The 15,850-nt window shown below is 39.1% G+C and overlaps 1 protein-coding gene and 1 pseudogene across 3 annotated transcripts in view; both read left to right on the forward strand.

Moving 5' to 3' along the window:
• The window catches only part of CD96 (CD96 molecule), a 94,866-nt gene extending 81,804 nt beyond the window's left edge, over window positions 1-13,062 (forward strand). Inside the window, exons 11-14 of one of the 3 annotated variants that reach the window (XM_049628154.1) lie at window positions 5,269-5,334; window positions 6,153-6,239; window positions 10,027-10,150; window positions 12,077-13,062. In XM_049628154.1, coding sequence (XP_049484111.1) covers window positions 5,269-5,334; window positions 6,153-6,239; window positions 10,027-10,150; window positions 12,077-12,185 — 386 coding nt within the window. In that variant the 3' untranslated portion in view covers window positions 12,186-13,062. The remainder of the gene's footprint in view (window positions 1-5,268; window positions 5,335-6,152; window positions 6,240-10,026; window positions 10,151-12,076) is intronic. The other 2 variants (XM_049628155.1, XM_049628156.1) reach the window with 2 other exon arrangements.
• LOC125920938 (cytosolic 5'-nucleotidase 3A-like) lies at window positions 1,877-4,961 on the forward strand (annotated as a pseudogene).
• Window positions 13,063-15,850: the final 2,788 nt, after the last annotated feature.

A 15,850-nucleotide genomic window follows, 5' to 3' on the forward strand; every position in this document is an offset into this window, starting at 1 on the left:
ATATTCTTGGTCTTTTTAATAGATTTCATAATGAAATGAACTATTGCAATTCTCCATATCATCTGTCCTTTCCCACCTGAAAACTTCATTTATCCTCAAACATCTCTTTATCATTCTTACCATAATAGAGCCTTAGAAAATGTGAAATCTAAGAAAGGACTCTGAAACCCAACAAACAAAATTTTCTCAGCAGTGAAAACCCACATTCCTACTTATGCAAATAAGAATATCTTGTTTACTAGTTGCCATTTTTAATCCATAAGCTTAGAGAAAGAAATTCCCTACAGTGAGTTGCTCTATTTATAATCATTCACAAAAACACATTAGGATCCGACAAGTTAACATTGATTGCTCACTCCCAAACTATTTTTGAAACATGTTTCTACTCGTTGGATTGGACCGTAATGTGACATCCAATATTAGATGATGCATTTGCCAAGATTCATGACAGGCATTGGTAATAGGATTTTTTTTCCTTCTAGTATGTTTATTTCAGTAGATTTATGAAATGTTCACAGGCAGATAAAGAATGGTAATGGATGGATTTCTGGTGAAATAAACCCACCAACACTGTTTCTAAGGCTCTTGCTATTTCCGAACACATTCTAATGGGATATTTGCTTATACATGCATTTTGTGTAGCTTATATATATTTGGATGTCACTAGAAGATTGTGAGTGCATTGCATTTTCACTAATTTATAAGTATATGTTTTCATATATTCTTTTGTTGTCATTTTATCCACTTGAGAATATTAGAATCTAATCCTAGTCCAGCTTCCAAGTTTCCAACAGTCTGGAACAGAAATGTGTATTTTACTTGAACCACTTATGAAATGGGGGTACCAAATCTGACTATCTAAATGCCCAAAATATATAAGGTTAATAACATCCTGAGACATTTGCATTTTGACATTCAAGTGATCAGGCCATGGAGCAGAAAAGTGAAGCTTGATTACTTTTTTTATTTCTGTTTTCCCTGCCATCCATCGGGTCCAGTGGAGCCTAAAGCCACATGAAACTCAGTCAGTCTGTCTAAGTTAGACAAGCAGAAAAATGATATGCGTCTCCACGGGCCCCTATGCCTCCAATTTGCCTCATTACCAAAATCAACAAGCTCACCATTACCTCACACACGTGCATGGCCACACACACACCCACACACACCCACACCTGGGCCTCAGAGTACTTGTTAATGACTTCACATAGGGTCTTTATTTTGTTCTTTGACCAAACATTCCTGTTTCTTCAAAATTTATGTACTTTTCTTCGCAAATCTTGCAAGTGCATTGTTTTCTCTGTCCTTGATCCTGGTTGGTTCTTTTCAGGCTTTTGGTAACTGTGCCGAATAATTTCATAGCAACCCCTTCTACTTTCCATAGGCAGAGGGGATAGAGAAGCTGGAGTTGAGGGGTTGAGGGTCCATGGCAAGGACATAGCAATGCCAGAATCTACAGCAGTGTTGGGCCCTGCTCCTATTTCAGGCTGCACAATATTCCCTGCAGTCTTGATGTTCCCTGTTGGCTATGATGCTGATTCTCTAAATTCGCCACTCTTGTCCTCAAATTCGAAAACCTTATATGTCTCGGATCACTTCTCATTCAATTTGCCTCTTCTGTAAAACACTGTCCTCTTCCCATTCTGTTACCTAGGTCCTGATTAGGTCAGCTACAAATTAAAGATTTGTTTCTCTGATTTTCAGTTCTATCTTCTGTTAAAATGCCAATTTCTGAGGGCATCATGGGTCTCTCCACAGATAGCACACAAGTCTGCCTTTCCAGAGATCATGAGTGTCATCTTTTTTCATGGTCAGGAAGAGCATGAGGGTCTCATCTATAGACGAAGTGGTCGTGACAAGAACAAACATGGTAATTAGTGCCAACATTTGCATCCTGGTATAAGGAGTGGTGCTGTCCCAGTGCATATTTACCCTGAAGAGGAAGATGGGGTAGACAACCAAGATCACTGAGATCCCTGTATCCAAGCCCTGCATCTCTGAGTATTTCTTGCCACCCATGCCATTGTTTCAGGACAAAATCAGGGACAGAAGAATTCAGAATGGCTTAAGGATGATTGGATAACTGAGACAAGTCTTGGTAAATGTAAATGTAAAAATGTACATGCAAAAATGATGCCCAAATTTCAGAGAAGTTCAACTTACATCAAAAACCGTACAAAAATAATAGAAATTATCTGTAGCTTTATCAAAAAAGTAGCAGTTTATCTTCAGGTACCTATGGACTTTGATATGGCACTAAGTAGGTTTTCCTGCAAAGGGAAAAGGTGCCCGACATGTCATAATATTATTGACAACCATAAACCGGCTGCAAAAATGAATGTCAAGAAAGTTTTTGCAACTAAGGAAAAATACCATGTTGTCAAAATTGATTCTGCTTTTACCGTAGAAGAAAAATATCCCTTTATGGTAGAAAGACATGCCAAGACACATAGGTTCCTTGTTGAACAAGCTTTTCCCAGTGCTAAATTTAAATCAATTATGGAAGAATCCGATGTTATGTTCAAGGAAGAATATAAAAATTTATTTGAAAAACTCCAAAAACACAGCATCCCTGTGTTCATATTTTTGGCTGATAATGGTGATGTACTTGAGAAGGTTATCCATCAAGCTGGGATTTATCATCCAAATGTCAAAGTAGTGTTTATTCATGGATTTTGATTCAAATGGAGTCTCAAAAGATTTAAAGGAGAATTAACTCATGTATTTAACACACATAATGGTGGCTTGAAGAACACAGAATATTTCAATCAATTAAAAGAGAGTAGAAACATAATTCTGCCGAGAGACTCTCAAAGAAACTTAAGGATGGCAGATGGAGTAGCCAATGTGGAACACATTCTGAAGATTGGATATCTAACTGATAAAGTGGATGAGCTTTTAGAAAAGTATTATGTTAGTGAGAGATGAATCATTAGAGGTAGCCAACTCTATCTTACTGAGGATTCTATAAGTAAGTATTCTTCAGGAAGACCTCTTTCCTGTGGGAGCAATTGATACAACAATTGCTCATCTCTTTGTCTCGCTGAAAGACTCTTATGTATAATACATTCTCGCTCTTAAAGTTCTTTCTTTACATTACCTAAGTGTTTTCAGACATGCTGAATCCATCAACTGGAAGCTCCTTTTTCTTCATCTCTCTCAACACACTCCCCACTATATTTTTTTAACAGATTAAAAACAAATCTTAAAGCCAAAATTAGAAAAATAACTTTTGCTTTTCCAAATGGATTCTTATGTTTAATTTTATCACACATTTTCTGAGGAGTCTTTTTACACTTGGAAAATTCCTAGAAGTCTAAAAAGGAAGATTTATGAAATGGCAAATAATTTGCATAATTTTAAGTCCTACCATTTTTGTAATTTGCATGGATCATGCCGATGGTATCACCATCTCCTGAAATTGTGCTATGCTTGGTTATTTTGCCTGAAGAAAATCAATATTGACCAGAAAAGATTGGCATTCTAGATTTGGTGAAAAAACTGTTGTTTTTTACAAATGGTCTGTATGTACTTGCTGATGATAAACATGAAATGGAAAAAAGAATCTTAAAATCCACTTCCCTGAAAGGGTTACTACTTGTTCAACTATTTATATCTCAGCATAAATTAATTTATCACATCCTTTCTTACAAACAGACTTTGAAAGATAAAAAATAAAGTTTCAAGCTCTAAAAATAAGTAAAGGAGGCACCAAATTGGGCAAAAAAAAATCTTGTAAGCTTATCTGGAACAATTTGCCTTCTTCCAAATTTTACCTAAATCCAGTCCTGGTCCCAATTTCTTTTTAATTAGTTGTTGTTATTTGTTACTCAAATCCCTAACTTAATGGCTTAGCCTTTTAAAATGGGCTTTTAACAAAGGGCTCAGTCCATCATCACCTATTGACCTTGGTATTCTTTCTAGAACAGCAATAATAAAAATTAATCAAGATCACTTGTGCAGGGTCAGATAATTGTACTGAAGATGAGAATGTCTCCCTGACCTAGTCACACTCAAAATAGCTGCGTGCAAAACCCCCTTATTTCTGGGGTGACCCCCAGTGGAATTAGCTATGGCAGACTGCACTGTGAGCCATCCCTGGAGAGCATGTGGCCACACCTCTTTGAAGGGCCTGATAATATACCTTCAACTGCCATTGGCACCCAGGGAGGAACCAGGAAAGAGGAGGACTAAGGACTTTTTTTTTTAATGTTTGCTTTGGTTTTGCTTATTTGCTTTGGTCTTGACACACAAGAAGACACTTAACTTGGAAAATCGTAAATGCTAATGTTTTAAATAAATGAGCATAGTGTTGTTCTACCAATTGCAACTATGTGCGACTATAGCTATTTTACTTTACGCTACACTATAGGCCTGAAATGCACAGCCTGCCAACAAGTGGAACTTTGCTGCCAGAGATGGGGAACTAAGCAAAATGAGTCAATAGATCTACTTCAAAAGCCATAGGTACTTCCTGAGTTTGCTGCCATCGACTCAAGGGGAAGGTTTGCTTCTGAATCCATCAAGACGACTCACACAGCAGCTAGCGTGGCCTATGACCATAGGGGGCTGATAATTCATATTGACACAGTTCAGTTTTCATAACCAAACAAGAATGTCAACTTGTGCACAAATACAAATTATTTTGTTCCCTCATGCGTGTTCTACCAAGGTCTTCAAAGTCCTGTTGGCACCTTTTCTCAACAAAGGGCCACCATAACACAGCCGGGTTTTCATTCTCTGCCACCCATTGGATGGACAAGAGAACAGTTACAACACACTCTCTGTGGCTAAAGGAACCTCTCCTAGTGTTTTCCTTCCATTCCTTCTTTCTGCTTCTAAGTGGCAATAATCAAAACCTCCCCTATTGGAGACATCTAGATCACAAGTTTTCCCTCAACTCCCGCTTTATTTTGGGACATTCTTATGTATGCTGCAGCGTAGTTCAATGATTTTACTTTACATATGCATTAATAATATTTTTTGTTTTATTATTTATATAAATTACTTATATATTATATATAAGTATAATATATATATAATATATATATAAGTATATAGTATATACTATATATATTATATATATAATATATATATAGTATATAAGTATAATATGTATATTATATATATTACTTATATAAATTATATGCATTAATAATATTTTTTGTTTTATTATTTATATAAATTACTAACTTCAAGTAAAGGTCAAGAAAGGACAATAAAATAACAACTCTTATGCAGCTTGACTCTTCCAATATATTCTTCCCCTAGCAGCTCCATGGATGCCCAGTGAAACAGACAGTTCATCCCCCTCAGGTGTAGGCTCAACAATTCAAGGTGAGTACTTGGGGGAGATTTAGGGTCAAGGAGTATAATGACCTGCTTTATTTGGGCAGAGGAGGAAAAGCAAGGACAGGTAAGAAACCAATCTCAGGTATTTAAAAGTGTACCTTGATGATGAAAACAGCAATAAATAGAACCAAAATTTTTCCCAGTCACGATCATTCAAAGAAGATAGAGACCAAGTCTTAGATTTTTTTCCTCTATTTTATTTCACGATGAAATCTACAAAATAGCATTACTCGGCTAAGCAAATTCATTAAAATTTTATTTTAAGTGTTAATTTTCCATTAGAAAATGAGATGATTTGTCAACACAGATTTTTCTACTAAAATGTCGCAAAAGAAGTTTTATTGACTTTTTCAAACACATTCGAGTGGGAGAATTGGTATTTTGAGTGGCTGGACCCCTGATACCCTGGGAGAATAGAGCTAAGTCAAATTTTTCTATGGCTCCAACATAAGACATTTTCCCATAACCACTTAAATTTCTCATGGAGATTCTTTAGCAGATATTGTTTTGTTATATGTGCTATACAGCTTCTCTCTCTCTCTCTCTCTCTCTCTCTCTCTCTCTCTTTTTTTCCTCTAAACCAATAGAAGGTTTCACTCCTTTGGTAGCCGTTAGATCCTAAGATCCTAGCCTTGCTATAAATTGGTCCTAAGAAAACTTTATACATAGTACCATAGGAGCATTTAGGCCATTAAAATTGAGCCCTTCCAAGTAGCAAGTGAAATCCAATCATGATTCTACACTGCTTGATGGGGTTGAGGTGACTATTAGGATCAGTTCGGGTGTGTCCTATATATCTCTAGGTGATGTCTTCACCAGCACAACCAGAACATCTTCAGAAGTTCCCACAACTGCCAAATCTACTAACAACAGTCACATCCATATCACTGGTGAGTCATTTACCTGTTTAAAAAATTGTGTGTCTTACTCACTCAACAAATAATTTGTCGAGTACCTACCATTTGCCAGACCTGGTGTCGGTTGTTGGATATACACTGTGAAAGAAGTAGATCTTTCTCGTTTTGTATGTAGAAGAGACCTGCGTAAACATTGGCCTTCTGAAGATTATAATCTATTATGGATGATATACAGCAAGTAATCATATAATTAATTTGTGACAAATGCTATGAAATAGTACAAGGCATTGTCAGAATATAACAGAAATATCTGATTCTTACTGGGAACAAGAAATGAGCCTCTGAGGATATATTGAAATTAAAATCTGAAAAATGAGGAAACCTAGCCAGGTGAAAAGTAGTGAGAGCATTTTATCCTGCAAAAATATATCTGAGACCAGAAAGATTGTTGGAACAAAGAGTATTTATATAATTAAACTAATAACATTTTGTCAATACTAAATATGATTTCTTGTTTTATCTCATAAGAGATCAAGGCCCTCCTAACCCAGGGGCATTATCAAGTCTTTCACTTCAGGAGGTGGTCACTTGACTGGTGAATGTTCCAGTTGGGTGCTCAGCTTATTTTGCATCGAAGGTCATGCAGTCCTCAGATCATTGGAGTACCATCCTGCACACCACACGGCACTAGGACTGCAAACTGAAGGCCCAACAGTGTCTTTCAGATATTGGTGGCTTAAAGCTGCCTGGTTCAGTGATGGGCAAGATTGGAGCCCTGCTTCTCCATTGAGACATTCCTGAAGTCAGCGGTCTCATTTTCTGTATTTGGTAGGGAGAAACATTTTAAGCATTGATGTAAGACCCCTTTAAAACCTTTTGTTCTTGGGGTGCCTGGGTGGCTCAGCTGGTTAAGTGTCCAACTCTTGATTTGGGCTCAGGTCATGATCTCACAGTTCATAGGATTGAGCCCCATGTCGGACTCTGCACTGACAGCATGGAGCCTGCTTGGGATTCTCTCCTCTCTCTGCCCCTCCTCTGCTCTCTCTCTCTCTCTCTCTCCTTCTCTGTAGCTCTTAAAAATAAATAAACAAACATTTAAAAAGTAAAAAAATAAATAAAACCTTTTGTTTTTTTATGTATCTGTAACTTTGGGAGTAAAATGTTGTGTCCCACCATGTTACCAGTGTAGAACCTAGTAAATTTTGACTTGACTAAAGTAGAACTTTGTGTAGTCTTGGGTTAGCCATCTGTATGATTGTTTCCCTTATGATTGTGATAGTCTAGTCTTTACCAGTTCCACTACTTTCATGAACTATTGTGAACTAGTCACCTGCACATACAACATAGCAAATGGGTGTGCATTATAGGATTACATGGGCTTCCAGAGTGCCCTCAGCATGTGCTTGGACAAGGCTGAGGTAGGGTGAGCCTCAGGAACATCCTAAGTCTCTAGATGTGTGTCATAAACATGACAATGTCATATGGCTGCAGTCTAAGCTATGTAATACATAGAAAAGACTTGGTAACTAATATTTTGAACCCAGTTTTGCCTATATATTTTGAGACTTTGCTTTATAAAAAGCAGTATAATAAATCTGAGACAATAAAAGAAATTAAAAACCTGGTCTCTACCTACAAACAGTTGACAATCTAGTTGAAACAATAAAAAAATTAATCCAGATAACTCTGACATAAACTGGACATTTTGCCCAAATGATCTACATAATCTGAAGAGTTATCAATAATGTATAAGGAATTTCACTGGAGTGTTACTAGAAATAACAAAAGCCTGGGAAAAATTTAACCCTTGAATGTTAAGAAACTAATTAAATAAACCATGATATGTCTATACACTGGGGAACTATCCACTCATTTAATCAAATAAGATAAAGCTCTATATACCTCCATGGAAAACATTCCAAGAGCATTTTTTTAAGAGAAAGAAGCCAGTGACAGAACAACTTGTATAGCATGCCCTCATTTGTAAGAAAAAAAATACATATTCATTATATATATATAATAAATATAAATATATATAATATATAATATATATGTAAATGTATATAATTATATATAAATATATATGTATATAATATATATAAATATGTATATTATATATATATATGCTTAGATATGCATAGAAAATTTCCAGTAGGATACATAATTAGCTATTAAAGTGTTTTGCCTCTAATGTGGGTTACCAGCATCTAAAGCCATAAGGACACTTCCTTTTTCATTATAGTTTTATATTTCTATACTGTTTGAATTTTTAACATGATTTTAAAATGCTTTTCAAAAAGGAAAATATTAAGTAACTATGTAATTATAGACATCCCCTTTTATTGTCTGCAGTAAAATCAGACAGTCTTATTTCCTAAGAGAGTTAATTTTCTTAATTCTTCCTTCATGTTAGAAAAAAAGTAAAACAGTCTGGAATATGATATTTACATTGCCTCTGGTCTAAAATCAACAATATTTGAAAGTCTTTGATTCACACAGCTTGACTTAGTGTTCAAATGCTAGAAATGTAATGAATAAATTGAGTGTGGCTATAATCAGAGGGGTAAGAAAAATCAGTCTACATTACACACCAGTATGATTTCTACCAGTCCTTTACTTTTTTTTAATGTTTATTTTTGAGAGAGAGAGCAGGGATAGGGCAGAGAGAGAGGGAGACAGAATCAGGCTCCAGGCTCTGTGCTGTCAACACAGAGCCCAACGCGGGGCTCGAACTCAGAGACTGCGAGATCACGACCTGAGTTGGCTTAACAACTGAGCCACCCAGCAGCCCCTCCAACCCTTTACTTTTGACTTCCGCCCTTTGCAGACCACAGAAAGAGCAAAACTATCTGGCTTTTGCTTTACTCCTTTGGTCACTTCTCCCCTTTCTATTGCCTAAATGTAGAGAAGGAGGAAGAAGGAAAAAGAGGGACAGTGGTAGAAAGGATTAAAAACTCTCTATTCTGGATATCATGCCTCAAGTGACATCCAAACGAAAAGTCTTAGGGGCGCCTGGGTGGCTCAGTCGGTTAAGCGGCCGACTTCGGCTCAGGTCATGATCTCGCGGTCCGTGAGTTCAAGCCCCGCGTCGGGCTCTGTGCTGACAGCTCAGAGCCTGGAGCCTGTTTCAGATTCTGTGTCTCCCTCTCTCTGACCCTCCCCCGTTCATGCTCTGTCTCTCTCTGTCTCAAAAATAAATAAATGTTAAAAAAAGTTAAAAAAAAAAAAAAAAGTCTTAGATGATAGTCTCTTGAGCATACAATTCTATAGGTATTATCCAGGCCTTCTCGATTTGGGACTTTCAAGGCATTGGAATGTTACAGTTATAATGCCTTTTACTCTTTCTTCCTCCTCCTAATACACTCAATAAATTCCATAAAGCATTTAATGACTCCTTAAAGAATAGGAGAAGCCAAAGGTAGGGCATTATTTCACATATAAAATTTCCTCTACTGGAGTAAATTTGGGATACAAATCTACAGCTTATCACTTTTACTTCTTCCTTCTTTCAAATAACATTTCATTGCCATCATTTGCCAGGAATTGTTCAGGGCCTCAGGAAAATGAAAGGGGAAAAAAAAAAAAAAAGATGGATTCTGGAACATTCTAACATTCTAAGAAAAACATTCACATAAACAGTAACTTCAGAAACTCAAAAACAGAAGTGAGAACAAGGCATAGATATGATCTCAGAGCATGACTGTAGTCAGTGGTGGACCTTGCAGAAAACATGTTCCAGGTAGGAGAGAGAGTTCAATTAGTCATGCTTTCTAGTTGCCAAAGTTTGACATGAAAGTTCGTCTCTCTATGCCCTTTGCAGGTATCGTGGTTAATAAACCTAAAGACGGAATGTCCTGGCCAGTGATCGTAGCAGCCTTGCTCTCTTTCTGCATGGCATTGTTCGGCCTTGGAGTGAGAAAATGGTGTCAGTACCAGAAAGAAATGTGAGTATCATACTGAATCTGCAGGAACAGAGATGGTTTCTCAGTACAAAACATTCACGCAGCACTTGAAGTATCACTCCTGTCCAGAGTTCCCCTCCTATGTAACTGAGGAAATGAGGCTTGGGGAAGCTCAGAGAAGCTTCCCAGTTTGCTGAGCACCACACACAGCTGGGACTAGTTACAGAACTTGTGACTTGGGGTCCCCCTCTGTTCAGTTGGTGACACTCGTCAGATGGGACAAGTCAGTGGGCATGAAATGAGAACTGAGCCTTGCCTCACCTCAAAAACTAAAACTGATTTTTCTTTTAATCTTCATTATTTTTTTCATTTTCATGCATCTCTGAACTGCCTGGGCCCAGCTGGGCCTAGATGCTCAAGTGTGAAATTGAGTGAGAAAGGTAATTTTAAGAAACTCCATCTGCTTTTCAGCAGAATGGGCTTTTACCGCCCTTTTCCCTTTTCCCCAAGGAGAAAAGAAAGTAAATGGTGGGTTGCCCCCCTTTTGTCTTATGGAAATATTTTCCAAAATTCTTTTCCCTTCAATCAGCAATCTGCAATGACATGTAAGATTAAGCCTCACTTTTCTGACTTGGCTATTTGGGATCCAGATTAGACTATGATTGGAGGAGACCCTCCAACATAGAGAGCGTCTCTTCCACATCTCTTACAGCTACTATCTAAGATGCCAGTGCCCACTGTGCAGGACCTTCTACTTAAAGTATCCTTGAGCACTCTATAATCATGTGCAGGGAGTGTTTCGTGGTGAGAAAAATAAAACAAAATTAAAAAAAAAAACAACTCTAAACCAGTAGTCAGAAATTCTGGACTTTTATCCAAGGACTACACTTTGGCTACCATATACCTTGAGGAGTTCTTAATTTCCCTGAAAAAACACAGATGCAGATTTCTTAGAATTTTTTCCACCTTTTGATATATATTGTCTATGCGAAAGCATCAGGAAACCAGGTAATAGGCATCAGATATTTTTATTAAAGTGAGAAAATGGGAATCTGAGATTTTGAATTGATTTTTTTTGATTATTCTGTATTCAGATGTTTGTGTTATATAGAGATGAGAGTCTCTCTTTCTCCCTCCCCCTCTCCCTCTAAATTTTTGGAGAGATTAAGGTGCTGTGGATTTACTGAGAAGAGTTGGAGGTGTTTGAGTCAGAGACATAAATGTTCTCACAGTTGTATTTCTGTGTCCTGATGTCAAGAGAGCTGGAGCATTTGTGCTGCTCACATGGAGGCCTGATACACTTCAAAGAGATGAGTTGTGCTAACATGAAACATTATATAAAGATGCCTTTAAGAATGTTCACAGATTCAGATGTAAGGGATTCTGGCATTAACCATCCAGTACCAACCAACTCAAGGACTCAGAAGAGCTTTTCTTCCCACCTCAAACCTATCCCCACAGTATACAGCGAATGTGTGGGTGAGGGCTGGGGGTAAGGTTGGCAAAGGGATTATTTGAACAGCTTCAGTCTTTGGTCCCAGAAGTTAAAAATTGTGTCTCCGGAGGAGTGTTTTAACCCACATAAGAGAAACACCTCTTCTATTAAGAGGCAGTTGCCATGGAGAGTGTAGGTTCTGGTTCAAAGCCTTAAATTGCTGGTCTGGTTCTCTTTAGCAGGTTGCTGAAGACCTCTGAGCCTCAGTATTGTCTGTAGAATGGTGAGAACAATATCCAATCCCTAGATATGAATTAAATAATGTCATGATAAAAATGCTTTGCCAACTATAAAATACCATATAGATATTAATTAGTGATACTAAAATAATGCAGATAACAAGCAGAAGGTTATGCAAGGAAAAATTCTGAGAGGACCGGTGGGCATGTCTCTTGCTCTGTTTTCTACTTCCCTACTTCCTTGAATCACCGCCTCACATTCTCAGCAATGAAAGAGCAATGTTTTGTTCCTAGCATGGAAAGACCCCCGCCTTTCAAGCCACCTCCACCCCCCATCAAGTACACTTGCATTCAAGAGTCCATTGGAAGTGATCTGCCTTGTCATGAGATGGAGACACTCTAGTCCCTTGAGATTTTGCCATAGAGAACTCGGCTAGAATCCTGCAAGAAGGTGGACATTGTGCTTTATTAATATAATTGCCCTCAAGCCAAGCCTGTACTGCAGCTGAAGTGGATGTCAGAAGTGAATGACCTGTTTTCCAAGCAACCCACCCTCTTTCATCTGCACATGCCTGAAATTGAGCTAGAGTGAGAGGTTATGTCACACCCATACCCAATGCAATCTGCAGAGATTTTCTTGTTTATGTTAGAAGTGCAAATCAGACTGCTGTTGTTAAAAAGTATTTGCAGTGTTTTTATTTTTCATTTTCGTTCTCTGACTGAGGTGACGACAATGGTTTCAAGCATATGTCCATGCCAGACCCTCTTCTTTTTGGATATCTGCCACCATGCTGAGCTATTTACCAAAAGTGTGATAATCTCTGAGGTTTGTTTCATTTCCTAAGAAAATTACAAAAAGAAGAAAATGTGCAAGTTCTAGCAAGAGTTCCAAATAATTGCAAGTTGTCTTTGTACTGAAAATATTTTGCTTGTGGAGGAAAACAGAATACCTTGCACAAGAACACCAGTCCCAACCCCACTTCCTCCCACCATGTTCCACCCAGCCTTCTGCCCCATGGGATGAGGAAGGATCCAAGGGAAAATTAGCTAATGACCAAGTAGCCTAGTAGACACAGGTAGCACTTCACTTGCCTCTAAAATGATCTGCACTAAGAATGGTCTCATCCTTAGCTTTATCTGTACGTATGTGTGTGTGTGTGTGCATCTATCAGACTATTACAAACTGTTGTGTGAGTAAATAGGTAGCCTAACCCCAGATCAAATCCTGTAATTCTTGTTCTCTTTTTCATCTGGGGACTCTCCCGTTCATCCAATCTATACGTTTTGATCTGTCTTGAAATACATACAGGTTCAAATCAGACTAGCATTGATGAATTAATCCTGCTTCTCCCGTGTTTTACAAAATAGTTCAAACAGAATGCAGAGGTGATGGAAAAGAAGCCTAGTTAGCCAAACTTGTTCTGTAGTCAGCAATAGTTCCTGAGTGAATAAACTGCTGATGCCCTTTGTCCCTCTCAGCCACCCCCGAACCTCTGCCCTAGGAAGCAAGAACAGATGTTGCTGTCAGATATGATAGGGAAATGCTGCAGGGATTTTAATCTCGAAAGGAACATTTAGTTCCTTTGTGCTTTTCCCTGACTATGTGTGAGAATAACTCGGAGAGTGTGTTGATGCTTTTTGAACATCATGGCTGTCCTACTCCGGAACAATTCAGTCAGAATCCCTGTGGAATGAAGTCCTGGCATCAGGACTTCTGGGTGATTCAAGTGTTCAGCCGGAGTTGAGAACTACTGAACCAGCGGAAGTCCTTTCTCATTAATCAGAATCTTGGTGGGGCGCCTGGGTGGCTCAGTCGGTTGGGCGTCTGACTTTGGCTCACTCAGGTCATGATCTCACAGTTCGTGAGTTCGAGCCCTGCGTGAGGCTCTGTGATAACAGCTCAGAGCCTGGAGCCTGCTTCAGATTCTGTGTCTCCCTCTCTCTCTGCCCCTTCCCCACTCGTGCTCTGTCTCTCTCAAAGATAAATGAACATTAAAAAATTAAAAACAAAATCAGAACCTTGGTTAAGTGCTTATTTCTTGTGGTGACCAGCCTCCAGTGTGTCCTGTGTGATCCTTGTCTCTTATATAGTCCCCTGTGATAGTGACCGCAACTGACTTCTGTAGCTGACCAGGGCTAGGGTAAGGCAAGCAAGACACCTAGGGTGTAAACGGTAAAGAGGTGTTCAAATCCGGGGCCACACTCTTCCATGGGCTTGTAAATGAGTACCAGTCCCAGGCCTAGTATAACCAATAAGAAGTCACCAGAGTGCGATTTCCAAGGCTAGGTCATAAAATACGTTGCGGTTTCTACCTTGATCTCTCTTTGACCACTGTGTCTGGAAGAAGCCAGTTGTCGTGACGTTGATGACACTCAGGCAGCCCTGTTGAGAGGGCCACCCGTCAAGGAACTGAGGCCTCCTGCTAACAGAAAGTATCAACTAGTGAGCCATCCTGGAAGCACCTCCTCCAGCCCCCATGTATGTCTTCAGTTAACTGCAACCTCAGTTGATCCTTTGACTGGGACCTCGTGAGAGCCAGAACCGCCCGGCTAACCTCTTCTGAATTCCTGACCTGCAGACACGGTGTGAGATAATAAATGCTGGTTCTTTAACACCACTGACTTTGGGTGTGATACGCTAGGCAGTAATAGATGACGAGTACAGCCCAATGAATGGCAAAATAAACTAATGTTTGCCTGTCTAAATTGCCCTCAATTCCTCATTAATTCTCAAGAAATAAATAAGACTAACTTCATATACGTATGACTGTTGCTCCATATGTAGTCATTTTTATTTAATACAACCTAGTCATCGGTAATTTATGTTCAGGTAGTTGTGGCTTTGTTTTACTGTCTCATTAGAAGGCATGAAAACAAGCAGAGGGGTTAGGGTGGAAGGGGCAGAGTTGGAGGATGTTTAGATTGTTTCAGTAAAGGAATGGACACTTTTACAGTACAACACAAATCCATGTCATTCTTCAGTCTGCCCTATAACAGATGTCTCACAGTGTTTTTAGATCAGCTCCTCTTGGAAGTGCCCCTCTTTTGTCTTAGAAATAAGTTCTGGTCGGCATTTGCAAATTCGTCTCCAGTGTGAATACAGTGAGTATCTGCTTACCCCCGAGAGGGACATGCATTCGGTGGGTCAGAGGAATTCTTGACAAATCTGCAAAATAAAGACACTCGAGATGCTTTCCAGGCAGGGCTGGGATCTTGATCTCCCTCATTTGACTAAAATGACATGGCCATCTCACCTGCACCTTAAAATTGTGTGTAAGTTCATAGAACCTGTCTTCAGCCAGCAACCCCTCCCTCCAGAGGTGGAATTACTTCTTTCCCACATAAGAAACAGCAACACTAGGGGCACCTGGGTGGCTCAGTCGGTTAAGCGGCCGACTTCGGCTCAGGTCATGATCTCTCGGTCTGTGGGTTCGAGCCCTGCGTTGGGCTCTGTGCTGACAGCTCAGAGCCTGGACCCTGTTTCTGATTCTGTGTCTCCCTCTCTCTCTGACCCTCCCCCGTTCATGCTCTGTCTCTCTCTGTCTCAAAAATAAATAAATGTTTAAAAAAAAACAAAAAAGAAACAGCAACACTAGAGTCGAATCTCCAAGGTTTCTGCGTGTCTTCATCACTGCCTTCATTTTCACTGAGACGAAGCCATGCATAAGCATTTTCACACCTATTTCCAAAGCACAGTGTGTTAGACGCACTTGTTCAGAAATATCTGCTTCCTTACCCATAAACAGCCCTTGACTTTGGGCTTGACCATGTGATTTGTTTGTGACAGTGGAATATCATGAGTGTAACTAACCCAAGACTTGAAAGGTGCTTGTATGATTGGACTCACTCTCTTGTTCTCAGCCATTACCATGAGAAGAACATTTTCAGTCTAGCCTGCTAGCTCCAAGCAGAAGAGAGACCCATACAGCAGAGCAGAACCACCCAAGCCAAGCCCAGTCTAGATCAAACACCCTCCAGTCTACCTCAAAGGTACATAAATTAAATATTGTATGCTCCTGAAATTGTATAACTGTTACACTGCATTATTATAGCAATGATTAACCTATA

The sequence above is a fragment of the Panthera uncia genome, chromosome C2 (assembly GCF_023721935.1).
Source record: "Panthera uncia isolate 11264 chromosome C2, Puncia_PCG_1.0, whole genome shotgun sequence".
Lineage (NCBI taxonomy): Eukaryota > Metazoa > Chordata > Mammalia > Carnivora > Felidae > Panthera > Panthera uncia.